The sequence below is a fragment of the Nyctereutes procyonoides genome, unplaced genomic scaffold (genome assembly GCF_905146905.1).
Source record: "Nyctereutes procyonoides isolate TBG_1078 unplaced genomic scaffold, NYPRO_anot_genome, whole genome shotgun sequence".
Lineage (NCBI taxonomy): Eukaryota > Metazoa > Chordata > Mammalia > Carnivora > Canidae > Nyctereutes > Nyctereutes procyonoides.
Genome location: NW_026575046.1, coordinates 45,985,091 through 46,004,557, shown reverse-complemented (window position 1 = coordinate 46,004,557; position 19,467 = coordinate 45,985,091). Strand labels below are relative to the sequence as shown.

At 42.1% G+C, this 19,467-nt stretch overlaps 1 protein-coding gene across 1 annotated transcript in view; it reads right to left on the bottom strand.

The window, feature by feature from the left end:
• Nucleotides 1-18,150, bottom strand: part of DOCK2 (dedicator of cytokinesis 2) — a 401,682-nt gene extending 383,532 nt beyond the window's left edge. Inside the window, exon 1 of the mRNA XM_055325894.1 lies at nucleotides 18,072-18,150. Within this exon, the coding sequence (XP_055181869.1) occupies nucleotides 18,072-18,114 (43 nt within the window). The 5' untranslated portion in view covers nucleotides 18,115-18,150. The remainder of the gene's footprint in view (nucleotides 1-18,071) is intronic.
• Nucleotides 18,151-19,467: the final 1,317 nt, after the last annotated feature.

The window sequence follows — 19,467 nt, the reverse complement described above, 5'->3', positions numbered from 1 at the left end:
TTTTCAGCCACAAAAAGGAACAAAGCACTGATAGTTGCTACAATATGGATAAATCTTAAATATACAATAGCCACATATACCAAGGGATCTAGAAGGATATATATAGGACTGTACACATGCTAAGAAAGGATGGGAAAAAGCTCTAAACTCTCAACTTTGATTGACCTTCAAGCTCCATGCTGGCAGGAAATGCAGGCTAAGGCAGAGTTGCAAGTGGTCTGGCTACATGTTAGAGGTATGCCCCTATACACACACACACAGGGGCCAGCTACAAACAACAGGTTTTTTTTTTTTCTTTAAACTCTAGGCATTTGGAGATTTAAGTGACCAGTCTTCACAAAAACACTGTGGAACAGCCACTAAACAAACATACTACTACAGCCTATATTAAGCAGATACAACCAGCCCTGGCAAGGAGGAGAATCTGACATCTGAGAGCACGTTATGATATTCAAGGTATCCAGTCTTCAACACAAAATTATGACCCATGTAAAACAAAACAAAACAAAACAAAACAAAAGCAAGAAAGGATGGCTCATTCACGAAAGGACAAAAAGAAGATAATAGAAATTTTCCACAAAAGAATGAATATTGGATTTATAAGACAAAGACCTTAAGTCAATTATCTTAAATATGCTGAACTAACTAAAGGAAACTATGGCCAAAGAACTAAGTCAAACCAAAAGAATAATGTCTCATAATATAGAGAATATCATTAAATAGAAATGACAAACTAATAAAAAGTAATTCTGTAATTCTGTAGCTAAAATGTATAATAACAAATGTGAAAAATTCATTAGAGAGGCTCAATAGCAGACTTGAGGAGGCAGAAGAAAGAATCAATAAAGTAGATCAGTTGAGATCAGGCTGACTGTGAAACAAAAAGGAAAAAGAATAAAGAAGAATGAACAGGACCTAAGTAACCTGTGGGACACTATCAAACACACCAACTTCATATAATAGGATTTCCATAATTAGAGGAAAGAGAGAAAAAAGAACAAGAATATTTGAAGAAATAATGGCCAGAAACTTTCATTTGATGGAAGACATGAATTTACAAAGTAAAAAAGCTCAGTGAGATCTGAACAAAATAAACACAAAGATATCCACACTGAGACGTAATTATCAAAAACCAAAGACAAAGAGAGAATCTTAAAAACACAAGAGAGAAGCAGCTTATCATGTACAAAGACTCTTCAATAAAATTAATAATGATTTCTCTTCAGAAACCAGAGAGGCTAGAAGGCAGTGGATGGCATAGTTAAAGTGCTAAAAGGAAAAAACAAAGAACAAAAACTTCAACTAAATTCTATCTCTCCCAAAATTATTCTTCAAAAATGAACACGAGATAAACAGAAATAGAAGTTCGTCACTAGTTGACAATTGGAAAGACAAATGCGTAAAACAATTATAATAATAGGTACATAATATATAAAGATGTAATGTGTGACAATAACAACAAAAGGGGAGAGAGAGATTTGTACAAAGATTTTGTATACTATTGAAGCTAAGTTAATATTAACTCAAAATATATTATTATTGTAAGATGTTAATTGTGAACCCACGGTTAATCCCTAAGAAAATAACTTAAAAAAAATACAGAGAAAAGTAAATGAGAAAAGAATCAAATCAGTAAACTAGAATAAAATCAATTAAACACAAAAGAAATAGTAATGAAGACTGAGGAACAGAAACACATGTAAGATATATAGAAAACCAGTAGCAAAATGTTAAAAGTAAATCCTTCCTTATGAGTATTTACATTAAATGTAAATGAATTAAATCCTCCTAACATAAGGTAGAGATTGACAGAAAATATTATAAAACACCACCACCAACAACAAAAAGCCCACCATGATCCAACAATATGTTATCTACAAGAGACTCACTTTAGATCCAAAGACACCAGTTCAAAGTGAAAGAAAAAAAAAATGTTTCGTGCACATAGTAACAGAAAGAGCACTTAGTGGGTATACTAATATTAGACAAAACAGACTTTAGGTCAAAAGTATTACAAGAGACAAAAAAGAGCATTATATGTTGGCAAAAGGGTCAACACACTAAGAACATAGAGCAATTATAAACATATGTCCCTAATATCACAGCACCAAAATGTATGAAGCAAACATTGACATGATTAAAAGGAGAACTAGGTACTTCCACAATAATCATCGGAGACTTCAACCTCTCAATATCAATGATGGATAGAACAAATAGGCATAAAATCAGTAAGAAAATAGAGGACCTGAACCACGCTATAAATAACCAGACTTGACATATACAAAATACTCCATCCTACAACAGCAGAATGCACATTCTTCTCAGGTGCACATGGAACATCCTCTAGAACAGCTCATATGTTAGGGCACAAAACACATCTCCATACATGAAAAATACTAAAATCATACGGAGTAACTTTTCCAACCACAAAGGAACAAAGCTAGAAATGGATAACAGAAATAAAACTGGAAAAATCACAACTATGTGTACAATAAACAACATATACTTTTTTTTTTCTTAAATGGGCTCCATGCCACTTTGAGACAAATGAAAATGAAAACACAACCTACCAAAACCTACAGATGGAGTGAAAGCAGTTACAATATCAGTGAAGGGGGCCTTGGAGAAGAAATGAGATCAGAACCACCCTCAGACATAAACAAGAGGTATTTATAATGTTGCTTCACTGTGTCCCAGAGAAATTGCTCTTTCATGTTGTCTTTATATCTACTACATGAGGTAGTTACTATTCCCATTTTACAGATGAGGAAAATAAGGTTCAGAGAGTTTGAGTGGCTCACCCCAAATCTCTCCTTTTCCTGTCATAGAGCCAGGACTCAAACCCAGCCCTGTGCCTTGCTCATTCTCTGCACCTGTTACCCTGCCCCCACCCTACCACCCCCACACAGAACCTAGATGGCAGGAATTCAGGTGTTCACCAGATCCTTCTTTATGCTTCAATTTTCTCACATTCTCTAAGAGGAAAGGAAGAAACTTACAGACTATCTAGTCTAAACACCTATGTAAATCAGCTCTTTCACCAAGGGACCAACTAGTCTTCATAGGTATTCCTTGAAATGGAAAGTCTCAATCCTGAGAAACAATAAAGCTTAGGAGCCAAGAGTCTATCTGGAGTCAGACAGATGTGGCTCTTGAGGCCAGTTCTACTCTTTGTTGGTGCTGACCTCAAATCCAGAGCCACAGTATGTGATATACAGGCTTTGTCTTGCACAAGGCCACCTAAGCAGGAGAGCATTGGAAGCTAGTACCCAACCTGTGATCTACTTGCAAAACTTGTACCCTCTCTGGGTAGGGAAGAGGTATTTTTTGTAATCCACACAAAGTCACTGTGAGGGCCAGTGGAAGCCTGCCTGAGCAGCAACTTCATCTCCTGAGCCTCATTTTCCCCAACTGTAGAATGGAGGATGATGGTCCCAAATTTGCAGGGTCCTTAGGAAGCTCAACTGAGGTTAAGACAAAAGGGCTTGATTGGTGTCGGCCATAGTAAGTCCTCCATAAATGGTAATCATTTTCCTCTTTAACTAACATTATAAAACCTCCTAAAGCAATCTATTTAGAAGAACTCCTTCAGAATTCTTAAGTCACCTTTAAATCTGCCTCCCTGTAGTTTGCAACAAATGACACTGTTGGTCAACACTGAATAAAATTAATCCTTTGTTTGAAAGCAAACCTTGAGAAGATCCTCAGGGGACTCAAGAATCTCTTCTCCTGCATAAACATAGCATGTTTCTTCATTCTTTTTACACTTGGCCTGATTTCAAACCCTGTACCCACACAGGCTGCTGATATTTGGACACACTCCAGCTTGCTGGTGCCCTAACTCAGAATCTCCACTCCCTGTTCCCTCCAACCCCAGAAACTTGGCTAAGAACATGCCTGTCACAGGCCTGGGCAGGGCCAACGAGGCAAATGAGGTTTCTAACAGAAAACAAAACAAAACAAAACAAAAAAACATCTATAATATGAGTTGATCTCTGAAGCACTAGCAAATTAGGTCTGTCCATCAGACATTTGGAAGAGGGATGACTGTTTTTTTCCCTGTTTCCACCCCATCTTTCCTTAGGAATCTCTCACCCTGCCCAGCTCTGTCAGATAAGAAAGTTCTAATGAATCAACTTAAGAAGATGTCTTGGACAGATCTTGAAACCTGGTATTCAATATGAAGGTCTATATTCATTCCAATGATTCACATTTTATGAAAATGAAAGTAACTGATGTTACTATTTATTTTATAAATGTATCTCTGCCTTTGCATAAGGGCCTCTATTCTTAAGGCTCTATTTGGAAAAAAGTAGACATTACTGACAAAGGAAGTGGCTTTGCATACCAATACCCAATTCTGTTAAATTTTCTAAATGACTAACAGGAAACATTGAACCAGAATGCCACTGTTTGCTAAAGTTTGATTGCTTATCTCTGATCCTCATTTGAGTTATTTCTGACCGGTGTAAAAACAGATCACCTTCTTTCCTATTCCCTATAGGCTCAGCCACTGTCAACTTTTGAATGAGGGATGAAAGGGGCAGAAAAATAGAAGGCAAATATAGGACAAACATAAGGAAAAATCACAGAAATCATACCCTGCCCCACCTTGCTCATGCCTGCCCAAGGGAAGATAGACAAATGGCAGTTGGCAGGATTCAGAGACAACCATTCTAGCTTCCTCTTTCATGTAAGGTCTCCAGACACTAGAGAATATTGACATATCCTCATGAAAGATTTGACCTCTCCCTATATCAAAGTACTTTACTCAGGAACCAAGGTGGCAGTTGGTTACTATAAGCCCACTCAGACCAAAATACTTACAGCTGAGGATCAAAGGGATGTATAAAGTATCAGGGCCATCTGGGCTCATTAAACGCAATGAAGACTCTTATGTTGGAAATCTGGGTTGACAAGCCAATGCAAGCAGCTACTTTGAGACAGGTGAGACTTCCAACAACCCTAGAAATAGAATCTGCTAATTAGCCACCAATTGTACTTAAACCTGCTGAGATACACTGCTCATCAGGAACCCAAATTGAGAAATAAGGAAAAATAAGCACCATTGCTTATTTTATACCATTGTTATACCATTGTTTATACCATTGTTTTATACCATTGTTTATACCATTGTTAAAGTACACTAGGGTTGGATCTCTCTAGTTTGTACAATGTTAGAAGGTAAGTCCAATGCTTCTTTTGGATTTATAGATTTGGAAACTGAGACACAGGGAGGGTAAACAACTTATCCACCTCGTAACTTTGATAGATGGAAAGATCAATCCAGAAGTCTACCTTCAAATTACCGCACACACTTCTTGTCCTCCTCCAAATAGTAAACACTTATTGGGCATATATCATGTACCGAACATATATGTTTTTCAAAAGATATTTATTTCTGCATCTACTATGTGCTACTTAGTATTCTGGGTACTGGGGTGACAGGTAAAATCCCTATCATTCTACTAGTATCACCTCCTTTCTTCTCTAGTACCCCTCCAGGGTATTACCCTCATGTAACATATGAGAAACTCCAAGAGAGATTAAGAAACTTGCCCATGACCACACAGGCAGAAAGTGGTAATAAGTAGATTCAAGTCCAGATCAGAGTCCAAATTCCTTGCTTCCTTTACCAGCCCATTTCTGATATTATAATTTATTGTGTTTATGTGTATGTATGTATACCTGTAAGTATGTGTATGTGTGTGTATACTGGATATATACTTACATACATATGTAAGTATACATATATATATAGTATAAACACATACACTATATTGTTCATTTCTCATCTTTTCCAGCATCAGTGAGGGTGAAGACAGTCTGCCTTTTTGACCAATAAATTCCCAGTGCTGAGAACAGCACCAAGCCCAGAGCAGAAGTTCAATCAATATTTACTGAGCTTTAATAAATACTTGTTAAACTGAAGGGATATGAACATGAAGAGCAAGTATGCCCCTTTTTCTGGCTAAACTCTTTCTTGAATTTCTTGAGATTACTTCAGGAGATGCTGACCGAGCTTAGTTGCCAATTTTGATTGTAGCCATCAAATGCCCTATGACCTTTACTATGGATTCATACCTCATCTGGGGCCCTGCTGTTTGCTGGCATGTTTGAAAAGCTTCAGCAAATAGCAAGTGTTAATAGAATTTGGACAAGTTGATGCATCTGAGAAACAAAAACAATAATGGAGAAAAAGAATGCAGTCACCTAAAACTCACTTCTCTCGTCCCTGAGCTGGGCTTTGGAGGGTCTCTACTCTAGGGGATAGCTGAACTAGCATTTGATTTGAGTGAAACACACTCACTGAAAATGCACAAGCAGTTTGCCTGAAGTCTCTGGGCAAGGTGTGGACAGGCCCAGCACCAAGGCAACATCCTGATGTTGCATCAGGGAGGGCAACTATGATGACCCAGCAGAAGCTTCCAGCAGCAAGGCCAGAGCTCACATCCAGTATAAGTCAGTAGTGAATAAGGTGGGAGAATCACAACCAGAGGTAACCAAGGAGGAGTTGCAACTCCATAGACTAGGAGAGGGCAGAGGAATTAGAACTTCTACTGAGTCCTTTCTGTGTACCAGACACTATTCCAAGGGCTTTACCAACCCATATAATCCTCATCATAATTCTTGGGTACAATTATTGTCATCTCCATTTTACAGATGAGGAAATTGAGGTAGTATAAGAGTGAGTGAATAGTACAGGGTGACATAGCCAGGAAGTTGCCTAACTGCATATCATCATACTCAGTTTTTAGTGAGACAAAGTGACATGCCCAGCCAACAAGAGAAAGTTGGGATTTCCATGAGTTCTCTAAAACAGTGATTCTCAACTAAGGACATTTTTACCCCCAGTGAACATTTCCTAATATCTGGAGACATTTTCAGTTGTCACAGTCTGGAGGCGGGTAGTACAAAGTGAAGGAGCTCCTGGCATCTAACTGATAGAGGTCAGGAGTGCAGCTAAATACCCTGCACAGAACAAAGTAGTATCTGGCCCCAAGTGTCAACAGTGTCAAAGCTGATAAGTACTGCTCTAAAATATCATGATGGGATTCACTCTTTCCTTTTCAGTGATGCTATAGGTGCGCTCACACACACACACACACACACACACATACACTCACACACATGCCGTTATGTTCACATATTCACATGCTGGAGTTGGAAGAGTGGTTTTATGATGAAACCAAGGGCTGATTTCTTCACTTCTATTTCAGGGAGTATCTGGCACTCTGCTGCATCTTCCAAGTTAGAAAAGTAAGGTGAGAGGGGATAGCTCCTGCTGTCCTGGAGCTTTTGTGAAGTCTAGTTGACCAGACAAAATGAACCCACATTAAACAAGAAATGTCTTAAAAACAAAGGGCTCAGTTATGAGCCACAGCAGCTATGAACTCTCAGAAGAGAGAGATCAAGAGGGGCCCCATGAAGGAAGTGAGACTGGAAGGAGAGGGAGGGGTTTAGGGAGGACAAGGGGGGAGAACTGGAGTGAGAGCCCCTGACGGGGTGGGTGGAGAAAAAAGTGTAAAGGGTAGGGAGGAGGGAGGCGAAATTAGCTTGATGTGTACACAGTCCCAGAGAGGGACAACCGGACCATGTGAATAAGGTTCCAGTGTGAGAACTATGGGATTGGGGGAAGTGGCCAACTACAGGGGTCCAGATATTTGGGGAAGAGTTCAAGAACACCCCATTTATTGCTGTGCTGCTCTCATAGGACCCAGCATTCTGACAGGGAAGAATTAAGGTCGAAGAGATGAAGGCAAGATGGGGCAATTGAGTCCATCTGAATCTTATGAGGCCACCATAAAGTGAAAAACCTCTAACCTCTGTTACTGCCCCATCCACAATCATCTACACACTTATCCACTCCACTAAACCATCCACCTTCCCATTGATCCACCCATTCACCCACCATTCCATCCACCCAATCAGCAATTACTAATTGAGCACTTGTTCTGTGTAGAAGAGTAAAATACATGGTCTTGCTATCATGAATTTGCATTCTATTCAACATGAGGCTGCAATGAAATATAATAAAGGTGATGGCAGAGCTATGGTAACATGAAACAAAAGGTCCACCCAGGCCAACCTGTGAAATGGGGACATTAGTACTAATAATACTGTTGTTTGTCACCTCAAGCAAAAAGAAGAAAGAGAGTTTACTACTGGACTGTAAGCTTCCAAGGCAAGGACTGTTTTTATCAGGACCAGCTCAGGACTATCACTTAGCACAGACTTATTGAATTTAACTGATATGAATAGACAATAAAGATGGTTTTCCTTGGGCATCTGCATGGCTCAGTTGGTTGAGTCTGTCTCTTAATTTTGGCTCAGGTCATAATCTCAGGGTTGTGAGGTGGAGCCGCATGTTGGGCTCTAAGTTCAGTGCAGAGTCTGCTTACGATTCTCTCTCTCTGCCCCTCTCCCTAACTTGCATCCTCTCCTCTCTCTTTCTCTCTCTCTCTCTCAAATAAATAACTGAATCTTTATTTTTTTTAATTTTTATTTATTTATGATAGTCACAGAGAGAGAGAGAGGCAGAGACATAGGCAGAGTGAGAAGCAGGCTCCATGCACCGGGAGCCCGACATGGGATTCGATCCCGGGTCTCCAGGATCACGCCCTGGGCCAAAGGCAGGCGCTAAACCACTGCGCCACCCAGGGATCCCAATAACTGAATCTTTAAAAAAATAGTTTCCTTGGGGTGCCTGGGTGGCTCAGTTCGTTAAATGTCTTACTTCAGCTCAGGGCATAATTCTAGGACCCTGGAATGGAACCCCACATTGGGCTCCCTGCTCAGTGGGGAGCCTACTTCACCTTCTCCCTCTGCCCCTCTCTCTGACTTATTTGTGCTCTTTCTCAAATAAATAAATAAATAAATAAACAAATAAATAAATAAAATCTTTCAAAATTATTTTTTTTATTCTTCAGAGCTCCCAAAATCAAAAATTTACACTTTGGGCAGAATGCTTTCGCTGTGTTTATGGTATTGGTTTACTAAATAGTTCCTGAGTACTTTTACCTGGCCGTACTTAACTCACTTTCATGAACAGGACTTGAAATTAAAATGCAAAGCTGCACCTGTGCAAATTTGCAAGAAGAGAGTTTAGAGCTTCCACTGGATTCTCAAGAGTCCCATGTTACAATAATGTTTAGTTTCTCTGATATACTATGTTCCTACTAGTGGCTTTTAGCTGGGTGGATTCAAACTTGACCCCAAAACACAATTCTACCCTCAGACAATATGCTATCCAGTGGGAGAGATGACATGTGGTTACATAACTAAAGACAAGGTACAAAATGAGTCTGAAGTAAAACAGAAGAGGATCCTCCAGGAATGAAGTGTGAGAAAACTGTCTGAAAGTATTTGCATTTCAGTGAAACCTTGAAAGTCTCTGCTCTCCAGTTTCCTCATCTGTGAAAGAATGATTAAAGTACACATCTCTCAAAGTGCTCAAACATGGTGCCACAGTGTTTTGTAAATGTACCATGCTGAAGAAAAGTGAGGCAATGTTATTATTTATGACAATGTGGATGAGAACTGAAATCAAGGGTTTAATGAAGGAAGTTCTGTATGCAATTCCATTCTTCCAGCTGCTCACACCAAAAGCCTTGGAGTCACTTCTGATTCCTCTTTTTCTCTCATGCTCATTTCAATCCATGAAGAAAATCCTATTTGTTCCACCTACAACACACACATCCAGAATCTAAGCACATCTCACCTCCCCCATTTCTGCCTCCCTGGTATAGGCCACCACCATCTCCTGCCAGGGTCATTGTAGCAGTTGCTTAATCACCCTCCCTGCTTCCACATTTGATTACCCTCTATCCATCATAAAACAGCTAGAATAATCTTTTAAAATAAGAACATTCTGCTATTCTACAGAAAACCCTACAATGCCCCATTCCCTTCCATTTAGAGTAAAAGCTTTAGTTATTACAACATGTACCAGGCACCACTCACTACAACCTCTCCTCAGAGAATTCATTTCCTACTCTTCTGCCCCTTGCTTGCTCTCCTCTTTAAAATCTCTGCATTGGCTATTTATTCTATCCAGAACATTCTCTCCTGGGGCAACTGCCTATTTCCACCATCAGTGAGGCAAGTAGCAAGATCCCACTGGCACTGGGGATTCAGCTGGCACTATGTATGTTCTTCTGCTGCAACCCAACATGCTGATCATGGTGTCTCAGGCCAGGCATTGCCACCATTCAATCCAATACAACAAATGCTTGCTCAACATCTACTCTCTTCAGAATCTTTTTGTATCCTGGGACATGTATGCAAGACACAGTTTCCACCTAGGTCTCCTTCTACCACCCTAGTTCAGGCTTGGACCCAAGGGCTCACATTGTTGTCAGAGGAACTCGAAGTGTTCTGAAGTAATGTCTAGAGAGGAGTCTGGAAAAATGCAATCATTGTCAGTCCTATCCCTCTCTAGTCCCAGTTTCTGTGACTGTAGCTTTAAACCAATGCAAAAGCTGACAGTGTCCTAGTGAGATCAGAGGGTCAAGAGACAACTTTCTCTAAGGAGAACTAAAAACCAAGTAAGACTTGAGAGACTTACAAACTCAGCCTGACCACGTTTTAACCCATATCAATTAAATGAAGAAAGGAGAAAGTGCCTATAAAAGGGAACATTTGCAGTGTTTCTACCCAGATTCCTCTGGATTTGGAGGTGATAAGCATTATCATTTCCCATTTGCTGAGCATTTGCTACAGAACAGACTGTGGGCACCAGTGTGTAACTGACTATTAAATTAATGGTTTATAAGCTTTAACAAACAAACGAGCAAAAAGAAGTCCAAAAGTCCGGAAATTAGAATACTATGGTGACTACAATGCCTGTCTCAACATACAGCAGCAGGAAGAAGCAGAGCTTAGTAAACACAAGCAGTTAAGGCTCATTCAAATATAGACATTAAGGTTGGAAACAAGAGGGCCACTAACTAGTGAGGCTCTCACAAGCCAAGGGATTAGGACAATTTCCTTACATGGACTTAAAGAATCAGCCCATCAGGTACTTCTAAACAATCATAAATTGCTGAAGCATTAAGAGTGGGAGGCCGGGCACTTAAGAATTGGTGGTAGGATGGAATCAGATTTCCAATACATGTTTTTTTGTTGCACCAGACTAATTTTGGAGGACTAGCCCAAATATATAGTTGGCCTCGGTAGCAAAGATATATGTACTAACATCTCTACAAGCGTTTCCTTTGGAATTCTTTTCTCCATTGCTCCTCAGAGGTCTTCCCAGACCATCTAATTTAAGACCCCTCCTTCTAATGCTCTCATTCATGGAACAAACTTTTATTACAATAGCACATATCATAACATATTTATATGCTTATTGATTTGTCTACAATGTCCTTTTTTGTCTTCCCCACTAGACTATAAACTCCAAAAGTTGGAACTATATTGGCCTAATTCCTGTAATTTCAGGGTCTAGCATAGTGCCTGGCACAAAGGAAATGCCAACAAATATTTAAGAAATAAATGAAGGATGAATGAGTAAATGAATGAACAAGTTAGTGAATGAATAGTATTCTCTATCCCTCCTCCTTGATTATTACCTTGGGCAGCAAGAACAGTATAACTAGCCCCATTGTAGTAGAGTTCTTCCCTGAGTTTATTTGAGATGTATGTTCTACTCATGATTCCTACTCAAAGAATCCATCCCTAGCCATGGCTCCTGCTAAATGAGTAGCAAGCCTCATGTCCCCAAGCCCAGTGTATTGAACTAGTTAGGAGCAGTCCCTTGATCAGAGTGGGGCCCACTCCTAGGCTATTAATGGTCTCTGATCTGAGTGGCCTTTCTTGAAAATGTGAGTCAGTCCATTCAGATCTTCTCTTTCAGAACTTTGAACAGATAAATAGAGAGGAGAAGATTTGGTGGATACTTGAACTGTGAAGTCATGCAGAGTTGGGATATGTGGCACTGGGGCCACTCTGATGGTGTTAAAAGAATATCAAGGTTATGAAGGAGTGATAGAATTAGAAGGAGTTAGTAACGAAAGCAAGGAAAATAGCACTGATGTGTTAAGAGAAGCGAGGTTGCCATGATAAGGAAGGCAGAGGTTTCCAGGGCTGCCTTTGTTTAGGCACTTCTGGAGGCCTGCCTTTCAGGTTTCTTGGGTTTTTGTTCGATTTCAACTGATCCTTGAAATATTCCACTCACCTCCTCACATACACATATACACCACACCACACAACTTTTAATTGAGCCAGTTTGAATGGATTTCGTTCCTTTAAAGGACTCCTTTAGAGTCTATGTTGCAAGAGACCCAAATGCCCACTTCCCACTCCAAATCTGTCCATTTTGGTATAGACCAGCTCTGTCCAGAGTCCTGCACTGCAATAGCATCATCTACATTCCTGAACATGAAAGTGGTCTCAGATTCATCTGTATTCCCCAGTCAAGATGTGCAAAAGACCCTTTCTCCACTTTTGCAGAGCCTAGTATGGTTTGCATTAAGCCCCTACCACAAAATAAAAAAAAAAAAAAGGATGTGTTAGAGTCCTAACCCCCAGCATATCAGTGTGTGATCTTATTTGGAGATGCAGTCTTTACAGAGGTAATCAAGTGAAAATGATGTCATTAGGGTGGGCCCTAATCCAATAAGACTGGTATCCTTATTATTATTTTTTAAGATTTTATTTATTGATTGATGAGAGACAGAGAGAGGCAGAGACACAGGCAGAGGGAGAAGCAGGCTCCATGCAGGGAGCCTGATGTGGGACTCAGTCCAGGGATTCCTGGATCATGCCCTGAGCCGAAGGCAGACACTCAACCACTGAGCTACCCAGGTGTCTCCTGGTGTCCTTATTAAATGGGATAATTTGGAGAAAGACATACACACAGGGAGAACACCCTATAAAGATGGAGGTTGAGGGATCCCTGGGTGGCGCAGCGGTTTGGCGCCTGCCTTTCGCCCAGGGCACGATCCTGGAGACCCAGGATCGAGTCCCACGTCGGGCTCCCGGTGCATGGAGCCTGCTTCTCCCTCCGCCTGTGTCTCTGCCTCTCTCTCTCTCTCTCTGTATGACTATCGTAAATTAAAAAAAAAAAAGATGGAGGTTGAGATTGGGATGAAACCTCTACAAGCCAAGGACCACCAAAGATTTCCAGGAACACCAGAAGCTAGATGGAGCATAGAACAGATTCTCCCTCATTGCCCTTAGAAGGCACCAACAGTACTCCTCAACATCATACATGGGTTCACAACCATAAGCAGAGACAACCTGTATAGAGGAGAGGTTTCTGGGCATCACTGAAGCTCCCACACAAATATATGCTGGCAGGCCTAGCTTTAGGGTAAATTAACCTTTTTTCTATCTCTACTCTCTATCTGAGAAGCTTGGCCTTGAAGCCTTCTTCTACAGTCTCTAAATTTCATACCACAGATGATGAGTTATCCACTATGGACTAATATGCTGTCCCCACCCTAGGGTCACAAATATTGAAGTCCCAGTCCTCAATACCTCAGAATATAACCGTATTCAGAGATCAGGTCTTTTTAAATGTGATTAAATTAAAATGAAGCTTTAGGATAAGGCCCTAATGTAATAATGATTGGCAGCCTTCTAAGAGGAGGAGACACCAGGGACGAGCATACACAGAGATGACCTCATCTGTGGGGACAAAGCAGTGAGAAGACAGCTATCAGCAAGCCAAGGCCTCACAATGAAACCAACCTACTGGCACCTTGGTCTTGAACTTCTAGACTCAAGAACTGTGAGAAAATAAATTCTATTGTTTAAACCCCCCAGTCCATGGTATTTTCTTAGAGCAACCCTAAGCAAATTAACATATCATCCCCAATGTCTTTCTTCCCCTCCTTCCTTAGAAATGGTGCTCCTAATTTTCAACGGGGTGTGTGGCTGCCTTTATTACAGACTACATTTCCTACCTACCTTTGGTAGATTCAATCATGCGATTATGTTTTAGCCAAGAGGATACAAGAGGAAGAATTAAGTGGGCCTTCAGGTAAGTGTCCTTACAGAGAAAGGCCATCCCTTTTTGTTCCCTTCATCCTTATTGCTGGTTGGAAGTGAGACCTGACAGCTGAAGCCTGAGCAACAAGCTTGGTTCAGGAGGCAGAAGCCTCATGACAAGGAAGCAGTGCAGTAGACAATGAATTGCTCCACTACCTCTTCACGGACCATTTCTGGGCTTTCTATTTGAGGGAGAAATAAACTTCTAGTTTGGTTAAGCCACTTTTCTGGAGGTATTCTATCACCCATCACATTTATTCCTAACTGATAACTGTTATGTATTCCTTCTACCTTTTCTGCTCCCAGGTGGAAGCTCTCATCACTGAGACTCAAAGAAGATTAAGATAGTAAAGGCCAAATTGTAAGTGGACTCTTGGAGGGTTAACTAATCCTGCAATTAGGAGACAGGTAAATTGTCACCTACTTCTGTTTTTGTACCTCTATGCCCAATCCCTGCCCTTCTCACAATTCATTATATTAAATTCTTAAAGGTGACATGCCTGTTCAAAAATTCCACTGTGCACAGAATGAAGTCCAAACTTATAGGGCTGGCATTCAAAGCCCCTTTCACCATCTGGCTGCAGTCTACCTCTCACAAGTTTTGTTTTGTTTTGCTTTGTTTTCATTATAAACATCTACTAAAACCAAAGCAGAATATTTATTGTTTGACCCAAATGCTACATATCCAATATCCTGCCTTTTTCTGTGATGTTCCTGCTCCTGGATTTCTTCCTTGTATGGTGCAAAGGACCTGGGATCTGAAGTCAACTGAATTTAAGGCCAAGCCCAAGTACTTCTAAATTATATGAACTCTGGGTCTTGGTTTCTTCATCTGTAAAATGAAAATAATGTCTCACAGAGATGTTCTGGAGCCAAAGATATTTCATGAGAATGGGTCTTGTAAACCACAAAATACTACACTCTTGGAAGGCATCACCATCCTCAATCTGGTATTAGGGTGCATTACCCTGTGTTTCTCTTGGCTCCACAACTATTAGGTAACTCCCTTACCTTAGTCACTAACTTTGATTGAGTCAACCACATTACTAAGTACTTTTCATGGATTACCCCATTCAATCTTCACAACAGCCTCATGAGACCCACATTATCATGAGACCTCACTTTATTGATGAGGAAACAGGCCCAGATTTAAAATCAGTTCTAACTTCACAGCCCAACCTTCTAACCTCACACATCTCTTCAAAGGCAGTCTGTGCCTTTTCTTACTTCATATTCATACTGTTTTGTTCCACTTCTGGAACTCTCTGGGATTCTAACGGATCACATGTTAAGATTCCATCAAGGAAGGAAAAATAATCAGACAAGGCATCTCTATGAAGGTCTCCTGGGGCTGCCAACCAGACAACAAGATGAGCAAGAAGCCAGTGCTTCTGGTGATGAAACTCTCGTGTAAAGCCAGCCCCTGATGAGACAAAAAGACAGATGTGAGCAGTCCTTGTGAATTATACCAGACGAAAACGGGCTAATGCCACCAGCACTGATGAGGAAACCAAATAAGAAAGCAAAGCTCAGGTTCTTGTGTTTTAGGCCTGGCTGGACTCTAGAGATATTCTGATAAACCACTAAACTTTATGTTTCTCTTTCTCTTATCCCAAGCCCCCATACTCATGATCTCAGATGTTCTTTGTAAAAGAACACCTTGAAATATAAAAATATTAATACCTAGACTTACAATGAGAAAACTAGATCTGTCATAGATCTGTCTGCAACTAGTGATGGTGTCAGAACTAAAACCGAGACTCCTTAATGTTCGGTCCCTGTTCTTTCTGTCTCATGACTCCAGTCCGCCATTCCATCATAAATTACACTCCCTCTTCTTTCCATCTACTGAAGGCTTAAGAAAGAGTCCTGCATTTATCTGCAGAGAAAAGAGACACCCTTTGATAAGTAGGCACCTATCTTAGTGCTGTCTGGCTCCCTAGAGGGTCATAGATCTTCTGACTCCCTATGAAATAGAATTTTCATAAGTAGGCATGAAAAATGTCAGCTATACCATCAGGTCAAGAAGCCGTCAGGCCTAATGCCTAACAGAGTTCCTAATCCCTGACCATATAGGTTGGATTTCCTCTGCAAGAGAGGGTGGGAACTCTACTCCAACCTGTAACTCTGTCCCATCCTATGGTACCATGTCCTCTAGTAAACTCTCATGCAAAAGACAAAGTCTAAGAATAATAATTGATAACATCTAGTGAGGACTGCTTTGTACAATTGTCATTCTAAGCACTTTATGTGAATGAACTCCTTTACTTCTACAACAACCCCGGAGGCATGGGCTATTATTATCCCCATTATATAGACAAGGAGACAAGGAAACTAAGGCCTGGAGGGAGTAAGTAGCTTGTGTAGGTCACAGGGCTGGAAAGTGTTAGAAGCTGGAATCCAAAAACAGGCAGTCTAGCACCAGAGCCCATGATCTTCACAGCATAGCACAGGGCCTTCACAGCAGGAATACACTGCAGCCCTTGGGACGAAGGGTAGGGCTCTTCCACACTGCTCAAATCTCCCGCAATTTGCTGCTCTACTTACTGTGGACCGATATGGTCTCCTATCTGCCACCCAGGCACCTTTGCCATTCTGTTCACTCAGCCTCCCTCCACACTGGCTTCAGCACAAATCTGTCCATGCCTCTTCCCTGCTCAGAAGCCCTCTTTGGCTCCCCACTGCCTAAGTGGGAAAAGTCTCAATTTCTTAGCCTGGCATTTATACCCCTCCAAAATGTGGCTCCAGCTTACTTTAAGTACAATCATTCTTCTCAGGCAAAAGGAGCATCTGTCTTCTTTCCTGGATATGCCCTTCATGTCCCACTTTCATCTCCTATACTACATTGGCCTCTCTGCCTACAGTGGTCTGCCCCACCTAATAGTTCCCATTTTCCCTTGAGAAGAATTTAAGCTTGACGCCCCCAGCTGATAGGGCCAGACTTAAAGAAGCTGTGAAGTTAGACATGGTCCTTAGGGTTTTAGTTCAAACTTCCCATTTTATAGATGAAGAAACTGAAGCTCTTCAGTTTAGGATTAGATTATTATTTGTTCTCTGGATGGGGACCTTTATTTTAAAACACTCCATAGTGCCTAGAGCCCAGCAAGTGAAGAGATAAATGTTGAACTCTCCAGGGAAGCATTTCTCCCGGGAGTGGCCTTGGGATTCCCTGTATCTAATCTCCCTCCGGGCCTGGGTACTCCAACTTCTGACCTGTTCAATGCTCATCTCTGGGGTTGGTGTCTGGTATCTGCCTGTGTAGGAAACCATACAGTGGTTTTCAAACTTAAGTGTAAATTTGAAAACCACAGTGAGTTTTCAGAGGCTGCACCACGGGTGCCACTTAGTAGAGTCCCAGTACCTGAAGTTTCCCTTCCCCCAGCCACCACTTCCGCCCCTGAGCTTGAGGCAGAGGCTTCTGGGAGCTTAGATGGCTGAAGCTGATGAGGCCGGCTTCTTGGATGTCCCCGGATAACCTGGAAGGAGCCTTTCTTCCCAGAGGTTCTCCAGGGCTGAGTGAAGGACTCTGCTCTCCAACACCACGCCTCAAGCCTGTACAGCTCTCTGGACCCTCTACCAAATAAGCAGTCATCTGACCCAGAAGAAACAGGCAGGGGAAGCAGGCAGATGGGTGTCTTTTTGGACAGGAGTGGAAGAAGGCATGCTGGGCCAGGCCAGAGAGGGCGGGTGTTCCTTCTATGAGGCTCTCTACATGGAGGGATGAAGTCCACTCCTCGAAACACTGGGACTGTGGCACACAGAGCCAACTGGGCTAACCACCACCTAGGGGATGCAGAAGTGTTGGGGGATAGACAGCAATCTGTGCCCAGTGGTAGAGGGCATGGGCTGGGCAAAGCCAACTGGGCAGCGTGCCCACTTTCCTCTCCCGCTGCCTCCTCCTCCCTGCCCAGCTGGCCCTGCAGCTAGCAGAGGAAGTCACTGAGCCCTAGGACCTTGGGTCAGTGTACCCCGCCTGTGGCCGCCCTGCAGGCTCCTTCAGCATCTTCCTGCGCATGGATCTCAGGCCACCTGACCTTCCCCCTTCTCCCTGCTGGGGACCCCTTGCCCACACCTACCCACGCCGTGTCGCTCCTTGTCAGTTTTGCGCCAGGGGGCCATGGCTGGGCCAGGGGAGCTGCGGGCTCCTTGCGTCCTCCTGTGGGGAAGCAGCCAGGGGGTGGCTAGGCGCTCCGCAGAGCCCCACTTCCTTCCTCTTTTCAAACTCTCTCTCAGGACCCGCCCTCCTCTCCCCAGGGTGCCCTGCTCCTCCTCTTCCTCCCTCCCACTGGGCTGGGGCATGTTAGAAAGCTAGTGGCTAGCAGGCCAGAAGGCCCCCAGCAAAACTTGGGGGCCACCTCCAACTTGTTCCTCCCCAGGCAAGTGGGCAGAAGCTAAGCAGGTGCTTGGCCACCCAAGCCACCACCACAAATGCAGAAGTTCCGGGATAACAGCTTAGTGACTGAACAGAATTCTCTCCCACAGCTACCCAGCAGGAACTTTGGTATGTGATGTGAATTCAAATCCACACTTTAGAGGGTAGAGCTCAGTGGTAGAGCATTTGACTGCAAATCCACACTCTATTGCTTATATTGCCTATGCCAGTAGGATAAACTATGTCACTTTTTTTCTAAGATTCAGTTTTCTTTTTTTTTAAGATTTTATTTATTCATGAGACACACACACACACACACACACACACACACACACAGAGGCAGAGGGAGAAGCAGGCTCCGTGCAGGGAGCCTGATGCAAGACTACATCCTGGGTCCCCAGGATCAAGCCCTGGGCCGAAGGCGGCGCCAAACCGCTGAGCCACCCAGACTGCCCTAAGATTCAGTTTTCAACTGTAAAATGGGATACTAGTATGTATTTCATATGATTATTGTGAGGATTAGAGGAGATAATGTATACAAAGGTGACACATAACAGTTAAATATACACCTACAGAGGATGTCATTTGAGTCTTTTATTCTATTGGTGCCATAGACCCACTTGAAAATATGATAAAAGGGGCACTTGGGTGGCTCAGTGCTTGAGCGACTTCCTTTGTTTGGCTCAGGGTGTGATCCTGGGGTCCTGGGATGGAGTCCTACATCAGGCTCCCTGCGGGGAGCCTGCTTCTCCCACCGCCTACGTCTATGTCTCTCTCTGTGTCTCTCATGAATAAATAAATAAAATCTTTAAAAAGGAAAGAAGATATGATAAAACCCCAGAAAACTCTCCTCTGTACACAAGCACAGGATTCACCAACAATGTTAGGAGGTAAAGGTGCTCTGAGAGCCAACAGCAGTTGCCCCCAGAAAAGAGTCCTAGAGTTAGGCTAATCAAGACACTTTTTGGAAAAATCTCATTTTTGCTTTGGAAACAGATGCTAGCACGAAACAAAAATCGTCTCTTTGACCCACAGTGATAAGACTGAATTAAAGTCTTCCTGGATTTTCTTTATTCATAACTCTCACTGGGGCACCTGGG